General features: G+C 40.8%; 1 protein-coding gene across 1 annotated transcript in view; it reads left to right on the forward strand.

The window, feature by feature from the left end:
- Positions 1 to 10,841, forward strand: part of PANK4 (pantothenate kinase 4 (inactive)) — a 34,181-nt gene that overhangs the window by 18,697 nt on the left and 4,643 nt on the right. Inside the window, exons 10-18 of the mRNA XM_034753347.1 lie at positions 1,316 to 1,471; positions 2,407 to 2,519; positions 3,917 to 4,004; positions 4,753 to 4,904; positions 6,593 to 6,648; positions 7,319 to 7,368; positions 8,239 to 8,346; positions 9,369 to 9,469; positions 10,432 to 10,500. Of these exons, the coding sequence (XP_034609238.1) occupies positions 1,316 to 1,471; positions 2,407 to 2,519; positions 3,917 to 4,004; positions 4,753 to 4,904; positions 6,593 to 6,648; positions 7,319 to 7,368; positions 8,239 to 8,346; positions 9,369 to 9,469; positions 10,432 to 10,500 (893 nt within the window). The remainder of the gene's footprint in view (positions 1 to 1,315; positions 1,472 to 2,406; positions 2,520 to 3,916; positions 4,005 to 4,752; positions 4,905 to 6,592; positions 6,649 to 7,318; positions 7,369 to 8,238; positions 8,347 to 9,368; positions 9,470 to 10,431; positions 10,501 to 10,841) is intronic.

Below are 10,841 nucleotides of genomic sequence, written 5' to 3' on the forward strand. Positions count from 1 at the left end.
AGTTAATAAGACTGCACATGCAAATCAGTTGTGTACAAAGATGGCCACTTAGACCCAGAGCTGTTTGAGTTGCAAATTAGTCCAACAGTTGTGCACACAGTGTTGCATGTGCAGTTGGTAATCTGTATCTGGAAAACTGAGCCCAACATTTGCAAGTCAACTTTTTAAAACCAACTAAGTGAAAATCAGATGCTCAATTTGACATGCAAAAGCCAGCGTTTGTTTCTTCTATAGCTAATGCCTAAAGCAGTATAAGGAATACACTAAACTATTTCAGATGCTAGTAATGTCCTTAGTATGACCCATACGCTTGATCTTGAGTCTCAACAGGTGGAAAAGCTGTCTGTATGTGGTGTACTCTTCCTGTCACTCCAGGGAATGGGGATAGGATTCTTTAGTAAAGAAGCTGCAGTCAATGTTAATTTTGAAGAAAAACACTTTTGACTTGTATGATTTACACTCAATCTTGGATAACATTTTAGGAGAATATTTAAATAAAAAAATCTGAATTCACATACACAAGATGTTTGTGTGATATTGAGATGCTGTCCAAGGTTTATCAGTGTCAACTTCTTGTTGATTATTGCTGTACCTAGATAAGGAGTAGCATATACACTGGGAATAGTGCTCAGAGACTGTATGTATAACCACCGAAATACTTGAGTGCTCAGTTTCTAAGCTTCCTAGCTCTTACCTGACAGGGCAAGAATTTTAAGTAGGTGTCTAAGTTGTATGTATACATAGGTGAGAACAGGTAACTGTGTGCAAAATATGCAGTTTCATTTGCAAGAATAAATCTATGTACTTTACTAGGTTTTATTTTAAAGTATGCAACAAAATATTTGTATATGTGGTATTAACTGCTTGTGTGTGTGTGTGTGTGTGTGTGTTGCCTGTTCTTAAAACAACCTTTAGGGTCAAATGTTTTCTATAAGTTTAAGGGCTCTGGGGGAAGGGCAGTAAACAGGAATGTGTGAACTGAAATGGAGGGGAAATGTGTGCTCAAATACTCCTTCAGAATGATCCCACCTCTTGTTTTACCAGGAAACTTGTGGGAAGGGGAAAGAAATAGGGGGATTTACTAGAAGCTTTTTTTTTTTTTTTTTTTTTAAATGAAAACTCCTAAGATGTCAAGGCAAAGCTTTGGCAATTGTGGAAACATTCTTTACTATACTCTATGCACACTCTAATGCAGCTGTCCACTAAGTTATAACTGTTGGCTAGTCCCAGTACAAATCAATCTTACTGGACCAGCCTGTTTGAGTTAGTTTAATTGTGAAGTCTAATACCTTTATTTTTCCCCATCACTTCCCAGTTTGACATGTTTGAAATGGATCGGTTGGAGCGACCGCTTGTTAACCTGCCCTTGCTAAAGGACCCATCCACGTACATCCCTGACACTGTTGACCTCACTGATGATGCCATGGCCAGGAAATATTGGCTCACTTGCTTTGAGGAGGCTTTGGATGGGGTAAGGATCACAATGCAGTAATGTGTGTCTAAACAGTTTCATGATTTGGCAAATAGATTTTTCTGGGCGCTGACATGGATGAGCTCAGACTGCTAACTTGTGCACACAGTTAAACTTAGGGATGAATGGAGCCTTCCCCTTTTGCAAATCTAATAGGTGCATCGGTGGAAGTCCTCTGGACACTCTTACCTCAACATAGTTGGAATTACCTTTTTTTCCTTGTAACTTTTTTTGAACAGTTTTCAAAGCATTTTATTACTTAAATTCCACTGTATGCTCCCCATTTCTCTCTCTCTCTCTCACACACACACACACACACACACACACACACGATAATGCCTAAAGGGCCAAATCCTGCTGTCCTTATTCTTTTCAGCAGTCCTGCTGACTGCAGTGGAACTACTGGTGTGAGTCAGATGAATACGGTTTGGCCTAACTTAAATGATCACACGATTGTCATGCTCTTAACTGATTGTGTTTATAAATCTCTCCTGAATGCCTGTATCCATAGTAAGCAAACCCATCCAAAGAATTTATTAGATATAAAAAGAGTTTAGTCAACATGCATGTTAACTAAAGAGGAGATGATTTGAACTTATAGTAGCAGACTGGTAGAATGTTGTATCAGATGCTTCTAGCTTTTGGGATTGTCTGGAATGCCCCCTTCTACCTATATTATTCAAGAACAGTAAGCACTTATTTTTAGATGACTCTTTCCTCTCTGAGTGCATATCCTTCAACCTACGACTTGAATCTGGGGGAAAATCCTCAAGTCTAAACTTCTTTGGGGTTGGCATGGGGGCACCGAACATTACAGAAGACAGAACAAATATTTCCAAGCCTGAACTTCAGTCATTGAGACTGTTGCCTTCTACCCTCATATAATGGAAAATGCATTTGGCAACTCCAATCCAACCTCCTTGTTTCTCTGTCAGGTAGTGAAACGTGCGATAGCCAGTCAGCCAGACTCTATGGATGCAGCTGAGCGAGCAGAAAAGTTCCGACAGAAGTATTGGAATAAGCTTCAGACACTCAGACAGCAGCCTTTGTAAGTGTGGGCTTTTTGCAGTGAGCACAGTTAACGTAGATGTGATTTAGTAAATGTTTAATATGCATTTGTTAGCGAGTAGCTCACTGTTTTGTAATTCTTTGTTCCCTACGTGTTACATTTATGTCATGTGCATAAGAAATAAAGTTAAAACTGCTGATTTTATAGGTTCCTACCCCAGAGTGAGCCCCACGCGTATAGAGGTGACTCACCAGCTGGTGCCCTCTCGTGGTTGGGTGCAGCACTGCTGGGCCTTCTGCTTGGTTGCCTCCTGATGCTGTTCAGCCCCTGTGTTGGTCTGGCTGAGTGACTTGGCCCTCTGGCCAGCTCACACTTAAGAGTTCAGTCCCTTTCCGGGGAATCCACATCCAGCTGTAACTAGTCAGGCCCTCATTTGGCTTCTCTTGGCCGGCTTCTTCAACATCCCTTCACCTGGCACCTCCGTGAGCCAGCAGCAAAGTCCTTCCAACTCAAACAGATCGACACTCTTCTGTCAATCTCTGGGGATCCCTCAGTAGAACTCCAAACAAAGCTAACTTAAGCAGCGTTAACCCCTCTCCAGTCCCTCCAGAGCCCACGGATTGCGTCCCCGGCGCTTGGCCCCTTTTTCCAGTGACCCAGCACCAGAGTTAGCTCCCCAGCTGCAATGCAACTGCTATCCCCCTGTGGCTGGGCTTCCTCCCCTTTTAAGTCCTACATCCTGCACAGGTGTGGTGAGGTGGGGCTATCTGAACAGATTGGCTAGCCCGGGAGTTCCTTACCCTTAAAGGGGCAGGCCACCCTGTTACAGATGCATATTGGAAGAAACTGGATTTTTTTATATATAGGGTGCTCAGACTCATTAGTAGGAAACAAAATATTTCTACCTCCCAAGAAATCCAAATGACAACTGTCTCCTAGGGCAGGAATGAACATTCCATTGTATGGCCATAAGTAAAGCTTGCTGTAGGCCCCCATTATTGATCATCTTGGCCCATATTAAGAGTAGACTATGGACTGATACTATAAGAGGTAATGTATGAAAAATAAGGGTAAGGACCTCTCTAGATTCAGATGTCCAGCTAATCAGTACTGTCTCGTTTTAGCTAATTGTGCGTGCACAAACCGCAGTGGACAATCTTATATATGGTAGCCTTTTATACTGTAGTGCCTTCCTAGCATCAGAGGTGCCTGTGCTCCTAGTTAACCGTATTGATTTGACCACAATTACTAGAACTTAACGAAGATATTTAATATTTATAGCACAGTAAAATTTGATGGACTAGACACTGCAACTATCCTAGAAGTAGTAATTACAATGGTTTAATGGCCAGATGAAGATGTGTGCAGGGGGAGAGAAACAGTTCTTCCTCCACTCTCTGAAGCAGCTGATCCTCCTTTCTCACTCTTTCTTTCAGTGCCTATGGCACCTTAACAGTTAGAAGTTTATTGGATACGAGGGAACATTGTCTAAATGAATTCAACTTTCCAGATCCCTATTCAAAGGTAAGTCCTTCTTGCTTTACAGGGTGGACAAAAATGTAAGTTCAAGATATTTTTGCATCCTCTCAAACTTGATGTAGGTAGGTAGTTGCTCATGGTGAGGAGTAGGGGACTGGATAGCTTAAGGCAGAATTTCTCAGCTGGTGGGTCCCTATCCCCAGGGGATGTGAAAGGCAATCAGGGTGATTGGAAGGCATTGAATATTTTTGTTACAATCTAAACCAAAGAAAAATCTTATTCCCCTATTCCCGGCACACCTTTACCCTTTTAAGTCCGATATTGTTAACCTCTCAAAACACACAAATTATATAGGCTAATCATTATCATTGGGGGTTTTTCACTGTTACATTTATAGTAAATATAAGGGGGGGAGGATGCATGCATTTTGCAAGGCTGATTATCATGGGGATGCCTTTGCTTAGGGTTGTTTTTATTTGTTTGTTTTTTGTTCTTGATGGCTCTCTTGACACTACTTCTTCCTGCTGGCCAAGATCCATTGTCCTGTCACTGTCTTGAAAAGAAACAATAGCAATTTCTGCTCCTTTTCTAGCATTAATGCGGTTATTAGCAGCCGAGGGTATATTTTATTTTTACTTGTTCATACTAAGCATGCTGATAACAGTAACTTGTTGGTCCATTAGAGGCCATGAACCTAGAGGAGAATGCTTGGAGGTGGTCTTGGCACTGAGGCAACCAATGATGGGTAAGAATTTTTCATCTATAAATCCAATGTCTCATATCTTTCTTACAGGTAAAGCAGAAAGAAAATGGCATAGCGTTAAAATGTTTTCCAAGCGTAATCGAATCTTTGGATTCATTAGGCTGGGAGGAGAGGCAGTTTGCTCTGGTGAAAGGACTTCTTGCGGGGAATGTCTTTGACTGGGGAGCAAAAGCAGTCTCAGAGTAGGTGCTAAATATTTTAAAAACACCATTTTTAAGACACTAAATATCCCATCTTTCTTTTAACAAATTCAAGTGCACCAATCCAATTTTAATGAAATAACTTGTATTTCACCTTCTTCAAATGCTGGTTGTTTATTTGCAAGACTTGTTGTGGTGCAGGAAATTCACCGTTACCAACCCTTAAAATGGGCAGATGTGTCACTATGAATGTTTGAATGCAGTAATAATAATACAGAAGTTCACATTTGAAAGTTTGCCCACTTTGCTTGTAGTGGACATCTTTAGCACTGCTTTGGGTATGTGTTCCACTTAGCTCGGCATTATGTTCCTGTAAGATGAATGTGTACTTCCCACTGCTATTCTGGGCTGTCCTAGTACATTATATTACATGTTCACTCAGTGGTTTGTAATTAGGGATGGCTGAAGGGGTTTGGATAGAATGGGAATCAACCAATACTTTGCTCAGACTAAATCTTTATCTGGAAAACTTTTATTAAACTCTCCCACACAAATGAATTCCTCATTCCTGTCAGCGCTAGATACTGTGAGAATGCGGATATTTAGGTATCTCACAGTTGGCTGCCTTAAACTCAGGGAGTCTGACTTCTGGAAGATGCGCATACGAAACTCCCCTTTAAAACCAACAAGAAGTAACGTTGGGCACCTGCCAGGATGATTTGGCTCCTTGGCTTTCTGTATAAGCTTGATATGTTGGTATAGACCCCTTCTAGAAAACACTCTTTGGGAAGCACTTTAAACAGACTTGTATTCTGCGAATGCTTCCATGGCCAATCCGATTTAGCCTAGTATTTCACAGAATTTCAGTTTCTAAAATGATTACTAATTACTAATATAGATCTGGTCACCCACCTATTCATCAGTGCATGTTCTCTTCCCTCAGAGGAGAGGGTTAAGAGAAGTTGTCCAAGTTAATGTTGTTCACAATTGGCTCAAGAAATTTTATCTTGGTGGGAATTGATTCACAGGCAATATCTACACCTCTAAGGGGAATGGGGAAGGGGTCAAGGATGGTGGAGAAACCCAGCAGAGCCCTAAAACATTTCACTGCTGATCGCTTGAAATTAAACCAGGCCATCACATATTCCTGAATCGCCATTGCATCATCGACACCACCATTTAACTGTGGTTGGGTTTTTTGCTTAAAATGTCTAGCTGATGGGGAAGTCTGTAATACATTCTCAACCAGTTTTCTAACTTTAAAATGGCTTTGTTTAAAAGTTTGACAAAATGCTCAATACCAATTCTACTGCGATCTTCAAACTAAACATGGCAAATTACCACTTACTGTACAAAGATTTCCAAAGTTTGTCTTGCAGTTTGTCATGATTGTATATAAATCATAACTATGTTTACATGAGACTGTAGATGATACCATTTGATGCTTTTCCTAGAATTTGTTAATGACTGCACGTTTTTATATGGTGCTGGCAGCTTTTTCCTTGGAGCATAAGAGCTCTTATTGTTTAAAACCTCTGAATCTTTTGTTTTTAAAAATAATATAAAGCACCTATTGTTCAGCCAGTGGGTCTCTGCACACCCCCACTAAAACTGATGCTATAAAATTCCCATCTGATATTTGTTTGTTCAGCTGCAGAGCTATTTGGACAGGGCATCTATGTGGGATAAACTTGTTTAATGCTGTCCTCTTTGTCTGTCTTCTGATGCAGAGTTCTGGAATCTGAGCCACAATTTGGATTTGAAGAAGCCAAGGAAAAATTGCAAGGTATAGAAAATCATTCTGTGGCATCTTGCCTTTGTGTCTTGATACAAGAATGGAGGTAGACAAGAAAGTGTCAAGTAGGAGAGAGTTCTGCTACCAAGGAAGGTCACATGAAATCAATGGTGTCTAGTCTTTATTCCAGATGACTATGCTACAGTACTTCACTGAATTGCTGCTATCTGAATTCCAAAGATGTCAGGGCCCCATTTCCTCTTAGTCCAGAGCACGTAAGATTTTTTTTTTTTCCCAGTGAGCAAAAAGGCTCCAATGAACACTTCCCCTGAATGTCAACCATCTTTTCCTGCTTGCTATTCTAAATATACCTCCTGCTTAGCAAGACCAAATAGGCAGTAGTCATGATGGTTATCCTACGAGGGGTAATAGTGTGCCGCTGGGGACACTGACTCTAATCTCTTATGACTTGTCCTGTATTCTTTATGAAGTGCTATTTCAGGAAAACTAACTGATCTGCTTTCACAGTTACGAGCCCAAGAATTCTTTGAACATACAAATTTAATATTACTGCATCATCCAGAGCTCAAATGTTTTAATGTTAAAGTAGATAGAAATATGTATAAACCTGATCTGCCTTTTCATAAGTACTTGTTCTAACAATGCTTACAAAGATTGCCAGGAGAAAAATGCTAACCTGCTGATTTTGTCAACTCTACAGAGCGCCCGTGGCTAGAAGATTCCTACAGTGAGTGGATACAACGACTAAAGGTATGCTTGGTCCATTGTGACTTTAACTATGAGTCATTTACTTAGATTTATGCAATAGTCATAAAAATTACTCTAATCACCTTTTGAGTTGCCGTATACAACCAATGTCTCAGGCGTAAATTTCCACCTTAAAAAAAAAAAAAATCCTCAAGCTCTGTAATTACTGATCAAATTTGCATTTTGTGATCATGGTTATTAAAGTGGAAAACATATTACTTGCCTTGTACAACTTACAAACCCCAAAGCAAAGAAGGTCTGTAACTCCTTCAGGGTTTAATGAAAATACTTTAAGCAGCATGAATTGCAGTGCCATAAGACGGGTTTTAAAGTTTCCCAGCATCAGAATTGGAATAAATTGAAGGGGAGTGGGACTAGGCAATAAGCCTTTCATTTTAGTTGCCTAGTACTAAGCCAGCCCAGATCAGTGGTGGCAATGGAGTAGTCACATCTTTGGCTGGTCCGTAGCCTCAGTTGGTATTGAGGTGACAAACTGCCCCATTTCACTTTAGTTGGCAGGCCTAGGATTAATTGATCAGAGTTTGAAGATGCTACCCCTAAGGGACTAGGGTAGTGCAAGGCGGCTTTAAACCTTGTTGGCAGGACTATGTTGTGGAACTCTTGCTCTACTTGTACTGTGGATAGGGCTTCTGTTTCCAGGGCTGTCAGCATAGCCCTCCTCACCAGCAGGAGAGGTGAGCTGCTTCCAAGTAATGGTGACCCATGCAGACATTTGCCAATGAGGTCATTACTTTCTGGATACTAAGAGTCTGGGGGTTTGATCTGAATCTTTGTAAATAGTTAACACAAATTAGTCATTGAACTTACGAGAACTGGCAACTCAACCCTGAATGCACTGGTTTTCTCTTTCAGGAAGGTCCCCCTCATACATGTGCCTTAATTTTCGCAGATAACAGTGGAATAGACATCATTTTAGGAGTCTTCCCCTTTGTCAGAGAGCTACTCTCTAGAGGTACAGAGGTGAGTTTGAGTACTCTGGATTATGGATGCTTCATGGTCTTTAACTGTCTGAAGTGTTCACTAATAGTGAAAGACTTAACACTACTTCCCACTAACATCTGCTAAAGCACTTCTGTGCACCAGAAATTCTAGTAATATACCCAAATGGGAGGAATGGGGCCAAGTGATATGGGTAAGGGAATTTAGGAGTCAGGACTCCTGGCTTCTTGCTCCTTCTCTGCTCTGACTTAAGAAAATCACCACCTCTAGCTCCTGAGCTGTTAAATGGGTCTAATAATATCCTACTGCAGGAGAAACTGAGGAAATTTTGGAGGGGGGGGTTAAATTAAAAGTGCTATGATCTCTTTAGTTGAAATGTGCTAGAGCAGTTTAAGGTAGATTACTAAATGGCAGTAAAATCTGACGATGTTGGGTTTAGTCTGACTGTGTTTGACTACTGATAAGGGAGTTGTGGGTGTGGTGACAGGGACCTTAAGAAAGGGTGACGGGTAAACTGAGTAATAAATGGCTGTTAAGTTTGAGGTCCTCAATCCTTTTAAGTAAAGCTAGGGGTATCTGAGAAAGTTTAGGAAGTCTTGATAAAAGTAATAACTTTGTGAAATTGGCAACTCCAATCCAAAATGTTGTTGTATTAGACAGTAGTGGAATAAACGTTGTGTATTCTTATAAGTCTGATACAACCACTGGCTTTAGCCAATTAAAAATCATGCTTCTATCTATTTGTATAAAGTATTTAATCTCTAAAATTAGAAGGTGAGAATCTGTGCATGCATGCGTGCAGGCTGTTGCTGGTTGTGTTGATCTTCCATGCGGTAATTGCGGAGGGAAAACAAAAATAGAAAAATGTCACTGTAAAGCCACAATTTGGCAGGAGCCATTGAGGGCAGTCCGAGAACATGAAACAACCTTGATCATCTTTTGAAATGGAGATTTCAGCTAGACACTCTTCCACCTCCACCCATTTTGATCAATGTGTGAGTATCTTAGATAAGCAGGGAAATCTTCTGATCTCTTTGCTGCAGGTTATACTGGCTTGTAACTCTGGCCCTGCACTAAACGATGTTACCTACAGCGAATCCTTGATTGTCGCTGAGCGGATAGCAGCAATGGATCCCATTATCCAGTAAGTCTCTTTTTTTCCTTTTTTGAATTGTGTGAAGAAAAAAGGCTACCTGACCGCATCTATAAATACTTACACTAGATTCTGCACTTTGACCTGCCCTTAAAAGGAAATACTGTCCGTGCTGAAGGTGTAGAATATGTGATCAACACAAGATCCACTACATCTTCAATGTCAGTGAAAAGAGAGAGCCCCTGTAATGATTGTAGCTCATACTCAACCCCATTTGGCTAACGCATGAGAACCAGAACCTGAAATAAATGGGGAAACACTAAAGTAAGACTTAATGAAAACTGAGGGGAAATTCAAAACTGACTATTCTGCAACAATAAGCTAGAATTCAAACACTTTCAGCTTTCATGAGATAAGATGATAAAACGCCAAAGAAATATTTTAAGTGTTCTTGGGGATCCCTTACATGATGCCACTCAAATCCTTACAGATGGTAACTTTTTTTGAATTATGAAAGGAGAGAAATGCATATTAATGTGGTGTACAAAGCATCCCTTCTAGGGCTGCATGAGTGAGATACACCCCCACTGTCTACGCAACTGCTTCATAACCTTTTAATAAGTTTAGAGTGAAATTCTGGAAAAGGCTGACTGAGTTGTCCCCCTTTCTACTCAGCCTGACTAGGTACATAAGATTGAGAAACAATCATCAGCAACAGGCACAGAGCATCTTGGAGGCAGGGTATGTTGCAGCCTGCAGCCATGTGTCTGGATACTTACAATTCAGCCTTAGTGCCTAGGTTGCCCCATCTGTCTCCATGGAGTAAGCTAGAGCTTGGCTCTGGTCTGCAGAAGGGAGTTAAGTCTTGCATTGTTTCAGACTATTTCCAGTCTGGCTGCATTGTGGGCCTGGCTTTCACTAGGGTCTTGCCTTCAGGACTTCCTTGTTTAGATGGTAGCATAAGCAATCATGTGGTTTGTTTGATTTGATTTTTTTCCGCCCCTCCCCCAAAGATCTGCGCTGACGGAAGAGAGGCTGCTGTTGGTACAAACAGGTTCCAGTTCCCCATGTTTAGATCTGAGGTATGTTTACCAGTGGATGAAATGTGTATTGTAAATTCTCTGCCTTTACCATGTAGTGAGGTAGATTCTGCACTTTAGTACAGTAACCACCCAACCTCTTTCTTTCAATAGAAAGCATTTCTATAAAATCCATTATACTTGCTGAAACCTGCAAACAAGCATGTATGATGATGATAATCAGTCCCTGCGGTCTGTCTGAGATCTTAATTCTCTCCTGCTGCAGCAAACACATCTACTTTCATCCTCACAAGTGGATTAAACATTAAAAGCTTTGGCTCAGAACATTCAGCTACTCTGAATTTTTTAAGTAACTACATCACGTAGTTATTGCAGGAAATGAA

The sequence above is a fragment of the Trachemys scripta genome, chromosome 19 (genome assembly GCF_013100865.1).
Source record: "Trachemys scripta elegans isolate TJP31775 chromosome 19, CAS_Tse_1.0, whole genome shotgun sequence".
NCBI classification, from domain to species: Eukaryota; Metazoa; Chordata; order Testudines; family Emydidae; genus Trachemys; species Trachemys scripta.